Raw genomic sequence first — 12,700 nt, forward strand, 5'->3', positions numbered from 1 at the left:
CTTTGTACAAGTCTTTTCATTAATAACAACCCAGCCAGGAACTCTTGAAGGTCATTCAGGAGCCATAGCTGGTAGTGTAAGAGGCCTCTGATTTGGTTAACAAAATTTGCTGTGGGGGCCAGACTTGCTGACTTTGTGTGTTCCTTATGTCTCCTACTGTAATTCAAGGTTTTTATTCAGCTATAAATCTGCTCATAAAGTCTGGCTTTTTGTAAGCTGAGCCACAGCTTTCCAGTGGTGTTGGCTGAGATGGGCCCTTGAACTGCAGCACTGGAGGCTGCTGTCAGCATCCCCTCTGCCCTCTGGAGAGGTTGGGGAGCTCTGTTTCACATCACAGCCTGATAAAGAGGTGGGTGAAGCAAGGGCTGGCTGGCTACCTGTGCCTCAAGATCTGGAGGGAATGGGCTGAACTTTTTTTTTTTTTTTTTTTTTTTTTTTTATCCTGCAGGAAAGCAATCTGGGGGAACCTCCTCACTCTCCATAATTTCCTGACACAGTAATGTGTAGTCAGGCTCTGCTCCCTGGGAACACGGGACAGGAGGAGAGGGAATGGCCTCAAATTGTGCCAGGGGAGCTTCAGATTGAACATCAGAAGGAATTTCTTCACTGAAAGATTTGTTAAGCATTGCAAGGGGCTGTCCAGGGAGGTGGTAGAACCTCCATCCCTGGAAAGTGTCTAAGGAATGACTGGATGTGTTGCTACTCGGTGCTCTGGTGTGGTTGACAAGGTGGGGATTGGTCACAGGTTGGACTTGACCTTGGAGATCTTTTCCAACCTTAATTATTCTGTGATTTTTGTAAAATTCATTTTTGCTAGAGCAGTCACTCCGAAGGCTAAACATTGCAATTCTGCCTGGCAAAGGCAGCTGGACAGAAACAGAGCACCCTGGAGCTCCAGTGAGTCACAGGGCTTGCTGCTGCCTCCCCTCTGGCTTTTCTCATTTTCTTCCTTTTTAAGGAAGAGAGATATTTTCAGTGCTTAATTACTAAGTTAGAGCTGAGACTGAATTACTCTCCAGACATGCAGCAGCAGTCTTTTGTTACACTTTTATAATGGCAGTGATGGTGCTGTCCCATACTTGGGGCTGGGATGAGGGGTGTATGAGGTGCTTGACAAGCGCAGGGGTGCACTGGAGGCATGGAGAGCAATGTCATTTTTGACATTTCCCATCTCCAGGGTGTTGAGCTTGCTGAGAAATGAGAAAACATGACCTTTTGTCTGGGAAACTAAAAATCCATGCTGGGTTGGGATAGCACCCCTTCCCTGTGGCAGGAGGATAATTTGTCAGTGTCAGACACGGTGTGCAAATCAAGCTGTGGATGGACATTACCAGGGAGCACTTGCCTGGTCCAGAGGCTTTGGGCAGGAGCCTCTGTCCCACCTGGCTTACCTGGCAGTCAAGCTGCTGTCATGAGAATTGGGTGGTTCCCTTTAGCAAAGCCCCCTTTTCCTCAGGCTGGAGTTCCAGCGAAGTTTCCAGCCTTCTCTATATCCCAGTTACTCCTCAAATGCCTGGATTACTTGTTTAAAATGGTTAATGATTGCCCTCTCCTGGCTGTCTCTCTTACTGCTGCATTGCAGCGCTGCTCTTTGGCAGAGCACTTTTCCAAGCTCAGCGGGAAGCTCCAGGCTGACTCTCCTAGCGATTCTAGCTGGATGACACACAAGACGAGTGGGGTGTTGGGTGGTTATTTTATTTTATTTGTTTATTTATTTATTTTTTTTTTTTTTGCAAACCCCACTTCTGACCTATTCAGAACTCTCTGGTCTCAAACAATTTGGCACCAAATTATATCTAATTTGAAGAAAACATTTATTTTGTGGGGTCAGTTGCCTGCACTCTCAGGCCAGGGAGTACCTGGAGCAGGTGATGCTGTGACTGCAGCCATGGGCTCTGGGTGTGGACTGTTACTACCTTTGGCTTCTTTCACTTGACACACCTCCTGTCAAAACAACACAAACAGGGTAAGTGAATCTGCCAAGGTGCCAGCAAGAGAGAGCTTACTCAAGAAATAACAATTTTCCTTTCCTCTTTTATGATTATGTCAAAGAGGGCTTCCCTGTACTGGCCCAGGTGCACACACTGCTTGCCCAGGTGCTCAGCTCCTGTTGGTGCCGTTTTCCAGGCCTGTGCTGGAAAGAGGAAACCCAGTTTCTGGGGCAAATTTGGGCTATGTGTGCTCTTCAGGAAAGGGGGAACTCAGACTTTGGGGGGAAATAAGTAAAAATCCTGTGCTACTCAGGCATTCAGCATAGGTGAAGTTCTGTTAATATCTGCAGATGACACATGGCTTTGTGAGTCTGCTCCAGTGCTCTGTTCACCTCTGCCTCCTTCAACCTGATGACAAAGGTCCCCAAAATGTTTTCTGCATTTGTTTAATTTGATTTTTTACTCCTCAGCTGCAGTGGCTTACTTTAGCCAGTAACTGCCAACCCCAGTTTCACCAGCACTTGTAGGCACAGACAGTCCTGAGTAATCCCTCTCATTTTGCCCAGATTTAAATGTGATCTGGAGTCTTCAACCCCCCCAGTCCACAGCTATGTCCAGTTAATGTAGAGGATCTGGGCTCTGTCTCACGGGTGCTGTTCGTTTACTAAATGGGAGAGGAGACCTGACCCAGACCCAGGGTCTCATTCTCTGTCCTCCATTCCCCTGAACCTGTGGGGAGGCTGGATAATTGCAGGGGACAATGTTGGATCCAGCCTGGCAGCTTGGAGTGGGGTTTTGGGCACCTCTGAAAATTCAGAGCCTGTTGACATGGATGACCAGGACAGAGCAGCAAAGGTAAAATTTTTTTAAACTTCACTTTGCAGACAGGAGCCCCTGTCAAGCTGACTCAGAGTCTTGGTCATTTGCAGGACAAAATGTCTTCAAATGGGTGGCAGAGGTGAGGACTGGACCTGGTTAATATTTTGGTGGAAAACGTGGAGGAAAAAAATCCCTGGGGCCTCCTGCCCTTTCTGCAGCTCCTGGGGGCGGCTGGTCCTTGCTAGGAGGGTGAAATCAGGGGTTTCAAGGCAAAATCAGTAATCTCAGGGCAAAAATCCTTTGCTTATTTCCCGGGGTAGGCAGATTGTTACCAGTGCTCCCCATGGAGATGCCTCAGGTGCAGGCATTTACTTTAGGAGTGCTACTTTAAACCTCCATTGAAGCAACCCTGTGGTTGTTTAATCCCCTAAATAATTTCCAACACCTTGCAAGTGTGTCTCCAAGACCCCAGTTTGGCAGCTGGAGGTGCATCCCGGGGTCTTGCAGCCCTGCCAGGAGGGGGCTGAGGTGGTTTTGGTGACCCAGTACCGTTTTCCATGGCGCATACACGATCTGCTCTGCCCTCAGCCCCAGGCACTCGGCGTGCTGCTCAAACTCCTCCCGGTCAGCTCTGCTGATGCTCAGGTTCCGGGCTGGAGAAGGATTTGTCAGGTGTTAGACAGGGACTGGTGGGCTCAGCACATCTTTTTGTGCCACCTCCCTGTCCTTGCTGCCCCCCTTCCCCACCAGTGCTTGCTGTAGATGTGGTCTGTGCAGGTGGGGGTCTCTCACCTGAGCAAAACCAACCTCGGGCATCACTTGTTTAACCCTCTCCCAAACAACCCTGGTCCTGTAGGCTTAAAGGGGTGGCAGCATGGTTTGACACTCCTGAGGTGTCAGGAGGGACTGAGGCAGAGTATGGATGAAGTTTTCTTTTCTATGTGTCTTCAAAATCTCTTAAGCAGTTGCTTTGCAGCCTGGCAAGATGATGGGAATCTTATCAGGGTCAAAACTGCTGCTTTATGGGCTTGTGGTTAAATCTGATCAGCTTTAGCACTGCAAAACCACATGGTCTGCCCTGGGTGGTAACTACTGAAACACCATGTTAGCTTGAAAATTTTGAGATTTTACAATTATATCAATGCTGAATTGTATTTGCTTCCTGTTCTTTGAATATTTATGGGTGTAAGTGTGTTTGGTCTTTAATTTGCTTTTCCTGCTCTGCCCAAGAGATGTGGGGTTTAATGGGGTTTGCAAATCCCATGACCCCTGGAGTGCTGGTCTCAGGAAAGTCATTGACTGTTGGTGAAACCAAACTGCTGTGTAGTTTAATTGATAATTTTGTGTGTGTGTTTGGGTCTGCTGAGATAGCTTAAAATTACTTTAGAGTGGAGTTTCATACCATAGAGATACTGCCCCAAGTATGTCCTTTCCCTCTGCATTTGGTACTGGACGAGTAAAAGGTTTTCAGAGCTCACGTTCATCAGCATCCCCTCAGTTTGCTGGGTCTTGGCTTGGAGAGAACAGATACAAGAACTCAGATTTTCAGTGCTGCAGCAGCAATAAACTCCAACCCAGGTGTGGGCAATGTCAGTAGTCCCTGGGATTCAACCCTCAGAAGGTAATGGCGTGGTTTTTTTTTTTTTTTTGTTTTGTTTTGTTTTGTTTTTGTTTTTTTTTTTTTGGTGGCTCTTGGTTTACATAAATTCTATTTCTTAAAAATGAGGCTAAGTTGTGAAAGAGCCAAAACCCGCCAGCTCCAGTGCTGCTGTTGGAATGTGCTGAATGATGTGGTGTGTTGGGACTCAGGGTATGAAGGGCCAGTGCAAACTGTATCTCAGGGGCTGCAATTCCCACCCCAGACTGGCTCACTCCACTTCAGCAAGGAGGAAGCAACTCAGAATGAGAGGCTTCATTAATTCACTGAAACCTGCCATGAGTGTTCCTTCCTTCCCCCAAGGGATTGTGAAATAACTCCACAAACAGGATGGTGTCCTTCTGCAGGGATGGGAGCAGGTTTGCTCCTGGCACAGCGTTACTCTCTGGGTTTAGTGAGGCTGGATGGTGGGGCTGTGACCCCTGGAGTGCCCCCAGCTTTGGGGAGAAGTTTGGAGCCCACTGAGGCTTCAAACAGGCAAAGAGACTCAGGAACAAATGCATGAGATAATGTAGAACAGGTTCATGGGCACTTTGTGTGTCTCAATCCATGTGAAACCACGGGCTGGGGGAGAACCCCACTCGTGCTGCTCACCGTGCTTCACCAGCGTGGCGTTACCGACGGTGATTTCCAAGTAGGTGAGGTTGTTGGTAAAACACTGGTCCCCCCTGGAGAGACAGGAGAAGGGGATGATGCCATGGTCTGGGAAGGACCAGCAAAGCCCCAGCCCTGGTCCTGACCCCACACTGGGCACCTGCCACCTTCTCCTCAGGGTTAATTTCTCTCATTGTTAAAATCGAGGCGTTTCTCTCACGTATTTTCCTGAGCTCCAGTGGCAGCACATGGTCTCAGCCTTGCCATTGCTCCCCCCGTCTTTGGTTGTCAGACATTTTCCACCCCTGAAATAGCTGAAACCTCAAAGTGCTGCCTGTATTGGCATGGAAAAATTAATCCCCTGAAATTCTGACCCTGTGGGGTAAACAACTTTTGGTGTCTGGCAGAGCTAGCAGGCACAGTGACTTGTGGAGAGATCTTTTCCTTGCCTGCATCCCCTGTGCCTGCAGGGCTTGGTGCCTGTGAAACCTCTGTGCCCTGCAAAACTTGTCTAAACCTGCGGTCTGTTGAAATAAATAAGTAAATAAAGGGGATGGGGAGAGCGTGCACAGAGCAAGCAGGAGAGACTCCTCTTGCAGAAACCAGTCTGGAACCGTGCTCCTATCTGGTGCTAAGAGCTTTTAGGGCTGTAGCAGGGTCGGGAGCACAGGGACTGCATCTTACACGGCCACGTAGTGGCTGATGAGCAGCTCCTGCCCGCTGGCCCCGGGCTCCAGGCGCAGGAAGGCGCGGTCGATGAGCAGCATCTCCAGGCGGTGCTGGGGGAACTGGGCAGCCCCTGCCACGTACAGCCAAGTCCCCAGCAGCTGTGGGGAGGGAGGGACAGCGTGGTGACAGCTGCCGGGCTCGCGGGAGAAACCCTGAGATTTCCACCCTGCCCGCGGCGAAATCGATGGCGCTGCTAGCTCTCCCTCTCGCATTTGCAGCCACGAGGTGAAACATTTGCAAATGAACTTTGGGGGAAGAAAAATAGCGGAGGAGGGATGTGGGCACAGGCTGTGGGTGCCCTGAGTGGGACGGGGTCGGGACAGGGTTTGCACCAAAAGATACCCAGCCCACACCCGCCTTGTTCCGAGGTCGCTGTTGGGGACCTGACAAAGCCGGGCACTTCGAGGTGCTCTGCCCAGCAGTTTCCCGTTTGCTGCGGGTGTTTCACTGACGGCACCTCGGCAGATGCGCTGGGGGAGCAACGGGGTTTTCCAACTTCCCAAGGGACGGCGAGGCTTAGCAGAGCACCCTGAAGCCCACGGCAAGCTGGGGCAGCCCCGATGCTGGCGAGTGTCCTACCTGGGAGGCCGTGGAGCTGTCCGGGCGCTGCGCTCCGCAGGGAACCGCGTCCGCGGGCAGGAGCGCGGCGAGCCCGAGCGCGGCCAGGAGCCCGGCCGTGCCCATGGCTGTCCGAGCACACCCAGGGGGCTCAGTCCTGCACACACCGACGCTCTTGGCTCCTGCAGCTCTGCTGGGAGGGGACAGGATGTGCCCAGGGCTGCCTGATCCGCGCCCGTGTCGCAATCGGTGCCTTTTGGGAGCGATGCCCAGGGAAGTGCTTGGCACTTGCCCCGGCCTCGGATGTGGCCGCTGTCGGCAAGTGTTTGGTAAGAGAGGGCTGTTGGTGATGCAGTTACTGCATTTAAGACTTAAATCTGCCCTAAATTTGCCCATTTTTTGCTGTAGTCGCCTCTTGCTCTGCTAATGAGGTGCCGTGCAGCCCTCCCGGTGCTGGTTTGGCTGCAGGGTCCCCACCCCAACCTCGGGCAAAGCCCAAGGGGGCTTTGAAGAGAAGGTGCTTTTGCTGTCCTTTCCAAAACTGGCCTTAAAAGTGGTGCTTATGGGCCTCAGAGGTCACCTCTGTGCTGTGGACACAGCTCCCTGACGCTCCCTGTCCTGCTGGACACGTCCCCTGTGGCAGCTCCCTGACGCTCCCTGTCCTGCTGCTGTCAGACAGGCAGGATTTGTTTCTCTGGCATTTTGTGTGCCTTTTCCTCTCGGGCAGCAGAGCCTCCCGGAACACTCAGGTTTGGCTCTGGGTGATGGTTTTCCCATCCTGTCCCCTTTCCCCTCCTCAGAGACACTTGGGGAAGGTTCAGTGTCGCCGCTTCTCACCACCCTGCACAAGCCTGGGGTATAGAAGGAGCTTTGTGCGATTTGGCTTGACGATTGAGGGTGGGGATGTCCGGGTGCTAAGGGTGTTGTGGTAAGGGAGGCTCGAGGGGGTTGGCAGGTTGGTGTGTCACCCTGATGGATGGGTGCTCATGTCCCAGTGTCCTGAGGCTGGGAGGGTCCCCTGCCACCACAGAGATGGGATGACGGATGAGCACCTCTGTGCCCACTGCCATGCTTGGCCCTGGAGCATTTCACATCTCTGGGTGGGTTTGGAGATGCAGCACCATGGGCAGGGCAGGGCAGGAGGGTGTCCTAGAGAAGATGGAGCAGGAGCAGCCAGTGGCTGAAATGCAGGAGTTTATTTTGTGCCCAGTTAAGAACAGTTAAACTGGGTGTTTAATCCAGGAGGAAACCCGAAAACATGGATAGGATATGAGGTTCTGAAGCTGTGCTGAGTCTGGCTGGGGCTGGAGGAGGATGAGGATGGAGCAGCTGACCTGGTAAGCTGCGGGTTACCCCAGCTGTGGATCTGCATTGTCTTCACCCCCAGGCAGGGGACAGGCATGCTGTGGGAGAAGGGAGATTGGCTCTTGGAGCTTCCTCACCCCAGAACCACCAGGAATGGCTGGACTAGGATGCTTGAGGAGGAGTAGGGATGCACAGCAGGGAAGCTGTGCTGAGGGACTAAACTTACATTCCCCCAGACCCCCCATCCCAGCTGGAAACAGAACCTGGCCTGAGGCTCATCTACCTTGGAGAGGGATTTGTACCTCTGTGGAAGTGTAGAACACTTCCTCCTCAGTGAAGCCCAGGCACTGCAGGTGAGCTTTGAACTCCTCCATGTGCTCCTTGCTCACACTGGGTGTCCGTGCTGTCAGAGACAGAGAAAGGGGGGGAAGGATGTGGAGTTTTAGGGTTGCTTTTCTCCTGGGTGATCCCCATAGTGCAGATGGGGAGCTCACTGCCTGTCCTTGTCTTTCCCCTCTCTGCATCAGGGGAAAAAGGGTTTTTTGCCCTGCTTGTGAGGACTGGAGATATCCATGCCCCTTGATTTGTCCCTTGAGAAGCATTTGCTCACCTGAGAGACTCAGATTTGGGAAGTCAATGTTGATGTGGTTCAGGATCAGCAGGTCTTTGTCACTTTGGATCAGTCTGGCCATGGAAACCACGTCATTATTATCAACTGGAAGGTAGGGAGAGAATGACACTTTGCCAGTGGTGAGAATCCACACCACGCTGAGGCTCATCCCAGTGGGGACCACTTTGGTCCCACAGTCCTGCCATAGACGTTGTGTGTGTGGTGGAAGAAATTGTTTTCCCCCACCTCCAGACATGGTTTTAGGTGTAAAAGGCTGAGGGTACCAAGAACTGGGGGGCAGAAGCAGGAGGACTCTGACTGAGTCCCCCCACCCAATCCCACCCCAGTGGTACAAGTGGAGCTTTACCGTGCATCAGAGTGGAGTTCTGCTGAAAGACCTGGACCTTGCTGGAGTTCCTCACCACACATGTCTCATTCCTGTGAGGAAGAGAGGTCAGAGGGAGCAAATACCCCCAAGATTGTCCCAACCAAACCTGAGGGATTTGGAACATGAGCAGGACTGCAGAACTTAAATGAATGTGCATAGCTGTCGTCCAGCCCCAAATTTGTGGGGTGTCTCAGCCTAGAGGATGACACCAGAGGGTAGAAATGCCCCTGGGGTCAGAGGAGCCAGATCAGGGCATGAATTCCTGTCCTTACATTCTTATGATTTCAGTGATGTTGAGCTCGTCCTCATGGTTGCCAGGAGAGAAGGAAAAAGCCTCAAACGTCACTGCTCTCAGCTCTGCCAGGTGAGGGGGATGCCTGGAGGCACCAGCAATGTAGAACCACTGTCCCAGGAGCTGCAGAGGGGAGCAGAGCGGGGAAGGTTGGAGGGGCTGTGCCAGGTTCACACACAGGCACCCCCTGAGTGAAAGCAAATGCTGTATCCTATGTCCTGCTGTCCCACAGCCCCTTGTAGGTGACTGCCCTGGACAGGATCCAGGCTGGGTGAGGGTCTCTGGGTCTTGTCCCCTTTCTGTTAAGGCACTGCTGCAGTTCCCAGGATGGCCAGTTCTTTCTGCAGTGGTGTTTCTCCTGCTCCATGCCAGGCTCATTGCTTTCCTCCCATTAAAAGCTCCCGAGGGACTAAACACTGTTTATGCAGTGAAGGGTTTGTGGGTGGAGACTCTTGACCTGAGCCACCATCACTTGAAGGACTAAAAACAGAGTGGTGAGGCATTGGGATGGTGCTGCCCAGCCGGGTTTGCCGGGAGATGGAAGCAGGAACCCCCAGAAGTGCCTGCTTGTGAGATTGTGGATGCGGAGCAGCAACGCCTCCCCCCTTCCCTGAGCTGCTGTGCAGCAGTCTGGATTTTTTTTAAAGGAAAACAAGCATGGACAGGCACTGAGATAAACACTTGAGCTGCCAATGCTCCTCCCAAAACCTCCTCCTGTATCCATGAGGGCTAGGGATGTTGATAGGAAAGGAGAGGATGAGGGCAGGTCTTACCTGAGGGATGGTGCTGCTGTCGAAGGTGACTGGGATGAGCGGGGCACAGCTTTGGGGCTCAGTGGCCAGGGCAAGGGGCAGCCCCAGAAAGAGGGTGAGGGTAACCAACATGTCCTGGCTATCCAGGAGGATGTTCCTGCTCTGCCAGGCTGTTGCTCAGCTCAGCCTCTTATATAGGGCTGCCAGCAAGGCTGGACATTCCCAGCACCAAAGTGTCTGTTCCGCTGCTGGGCTGTTTGCTCAGGCATGAAGCAATAGCAGGTGCAGGAAATTCAACTTGCAAAATCTTGGATTTCTCCAGCATAAATGGAGGAACAAACCCCCTCCCCCCATCCCCCTCCCCCCCAGCCTAATGTTTCCCCAGTGCAGGCTTTTGTTCTCAGAAGCTGCAATTAATTTTGTGGGTGCCTGGCGAAGCGCTTGGCAGCTTCAGGTGTGTTTGGAGTCCCTGGGGACACTGAGGGCAGTGGGACATGGCTTTCCTCCGCAGGGCAAAGAAACCCTTATGGAGATGGCTGGTTGGCAGCTCTAAGAGCTTTGTTCCACACTTGTTTCCCCTTGCACAGGGGCTCAGGTGTGCTCCTGGAGGGGCAGATGCCATGGGGGATTCCATGGGATAGGGGCCTGACTATGAGGCAGGGAACTCATCAGTGCAGTGGGCTCAGCCTTTTTAAAAACTATCCATTACAACTTCTTTAAATGCAGCATCTCCCTATTTAACAGCGCTGTACACCTCCCCTAATGCTGGCATTGTAATTAAGTGTGGCGATTAATTAATGAAACGTGTTTGCTTTCACCCTGCCCTCAGCAGCTGCCCCAGGACCTGTGGCTCACAGGAGGGACAATCATCTGGGCTTTGGTGCCAGAGCAGAGCTGATGCCAGCACCCAGCAGCCCAGCACCAGCCAAGGCAGCTCCTGTGCTTTTTGTCCCAAAAACCCCCAGGATTCTTTTCCCTTTGCTCCCTTCTTTCCCTTTGCTGACTCCCTTTTTTGCCCCCTCCCCTGCTTTGCCCTTTTCTCTCCCTTAGTTTCCCCCTCCTCCTTTCCCCTCCACCCCATTTCCCCCTAGGTTTTTCTTTTTTTCTATTTATTTTTTTCTCCTCTTGCTCCCCAGCACAGTGGCAGGATGGGGACAGGGATGAGGCACAGCAGCTGGGAGCCAAGGGGATCCCAATCTTGTTGTGCATTTGATATCATAGGAAGGTTTGGGGTGTGGGTTTGGCTCCTCAGATCACTTGGGGGAACCCCTGGGAAATGGGGTGTTTCTGCACCTCTTGCCCACCTAGTTTCTTATGAAGAACCAAAAAAACCAACCATTCCAGTCCTGTTCCATTGCCTCAGTTTTAAATATTTATTTAAAGTTAAAAAAAAAGGAAAAAGAAAAGGAAAAAAAAAGCTTTAAGGAGAACAAATGGTAACTGCAGCCTTGAGAAAACACAAAACCACTGGCATGGGATGAGAAATGGAGAGATTTGGAGTATGGGGGTGTGCAGGGAGTGGTGAGTGATGGGTGGTGGTGATTTTGGCCTGGGGATGAGGTATTTCTGGCAGGGGCTGTGTGCAGGGTGAGGTAATAGGGACAGATCCTGTTAACCTTTTCTGAAGGTGGTTGGGAACCAACCAGCAGGCAGTAGTGACAAAAAAAAAAATAATACACAAAGAGAGACTCACAGATAATTTTTTTTTCCCTCAAAAAAATAAAATCCATAGTCCATATGAAAAATGAAAACTCCAAACAGGCACTGAAGAATTTCTGATACAGTACAGCTCTGATTACATCAATATTATTCCATATATAGAATTAAAGATTACCATAATTATCCTCTTTAAAAAAAAATCCTCCAAATTTACATATAGAGACTAAATTTCTACAAAACTTAACAAAACAAAACCCTTCCAAGCTTGGCTGGGTTCTGAAACAAGGTACCATCATGTCAGTCTTGACAGAGGGGCCGAGGGAAGAATTGCAGAGCTGGGTTTAAACATGAGCTTAGTCCAGGGAGTCGTGTGGGCAACTCAGTACAGTCCAACTCCACCAACTCCAAAGGAGCTCTCTGAGGCTTAACACTTCCAGATGAGCTGTGTCCCTCACTCCCTCCCAAAGCAGTGAAGTGCTGATGAATGAAAAACAAAAAAAGCAAATTTGCTTGTAAATTATCCCAGAAGGGATGTTGGCTGTGGTGTGAGTTGTGTTATTGACACCCACGGCCACTGAAGGATCCCTTTTAAGGTGGCTGTTTCTCTGATTTAACTGTAGAACATAATCTCCTCTCTTCCCAGAGAGATGATTCTGTGGGGCTTTTTTTTTTTCTGGGGGGTCTGTGGCAAGACATCGTAGCACCTTCACAACCTTAAATAAAGTCATATATATAAAATAACACACTTTTTAAAGAGCACCAGAGATTTCACAGTGAGAGGTAGAAACAAATCAGATGAGCCCGTTCCCTCTCTCTATTTTAGCACCAATCTCTTCCCCTCTCCTCTTTCCATTCCCCCTGCTTTGCTTCATGACTCTTCCCCTACTCCAACACCACACGTTTGAGAGGGAGTGTTGATTAAACTCATGGAAGGAGGAACTTGGCTTTTTTTTACTTTTTTTTTTTTTTCCTTTTTCTTTTTGCTTTAAATAATATAATATATATATTTTGTTTCTTCTGATATTGCACATCAAAATACTTCCTGTACACAGAGCAGCCAGATTCAACTTGCAGCTCCGCCTGGGAGACCTGATGCAGCACATGGCTGTCCAGAAGGTGACAAGCTCTGAGAGGGAAGCTCTATTTTTTTAATTATTTTTTTCAATGGAAAGAACATTTGGTAACTCAGGAAAGAGACAAAAATGGGTGGGTGGGTGGGTGGGTGGATGGGGGGAAAGAACAAAAAAACCCACACGCTGCAAGTCGCTTGAGGTTTCTCTCAATGTTTTCTTTGGTCATGGAAAAAGCTTTGTGTGTGGAACCACAACATCCAGTCCCCTGATCCCTTTTCACTGCTCAGGTCCTCACTGATGCCTGCTTGCCCCGCGTCCTTGTTCTTCCTCCTT

General features: G+C 50.7%; 2 protein-coding genes across 2 annotated transcripts; both read right to left on the reverse strand.

Annotated features, from left to right (window-relative positions):
- Positions 1–1,290: 1,290 nt before the first annotated feature.
- Positions 1,291–6,414, reverse strand: LOC134051797 (alpha-1-acid glycoprotein-like). The gene is made up of 6 exons (XM_062505785.1): positions 6,310–6,414; positions 5,686–5,828; positions 5,002–5,075; positions 4,153–4,263; positions 3,300–3,403; positions 1,291–1,944 (listed from the first exon to the last, which is right to left on the reverse strand). The coding sequence occupies exons 1-6, from the start codon at positions 6,412–6,414 to the stop codon at positions 1,828–1,830; spliced, it is 654 nt and encodes a 217-aa protein (XP_062361769.1). The 3' UTR covers positions 1,291–1,827.
- A 1,200-nt stretch (positions 6,415–7,614) lies between these two features.
- On the reverse strand, positions 7,615–9,767 carry LOC134051824 (alpha-1-acid glycoprotein 1-like). Its single transcript, XM_062505839.1, has 6 exons — positions 9,657–9,767; positions 8,864–9,006; positions 8,571–8,641; positions 8,204–8,308; positions 7,896–7,996; positions 7,615–7,691 (listed from the first exon to the last, which is right to left on the reverse strand). Exons 1-6 carry the CDS (start codon positions 9,765–9,767, stop codon positions 7,638–7,640), a joined length of 585 nt encoding a protein of 194 aa, XP_062361823.1. The 3' UTR covers positions 7,615–7,637.
- Between the last annotated feature and the right edge of the window lie 2,933 nt (positions 9,768–12,700).

This window comes from Cinclus cinclus, chromosome 19, assembly GCF_963662255.1.
Source record: "Cinclus cinclus chromosome 19, bCinCin1.1, whole genome shotgun sequence".
Lineage (NCBI taxonomy): Eukaryota > Metazoa > Chordata > Aves > Passeriformes > Cinclidae > Cinclus > Cinclus cinclus.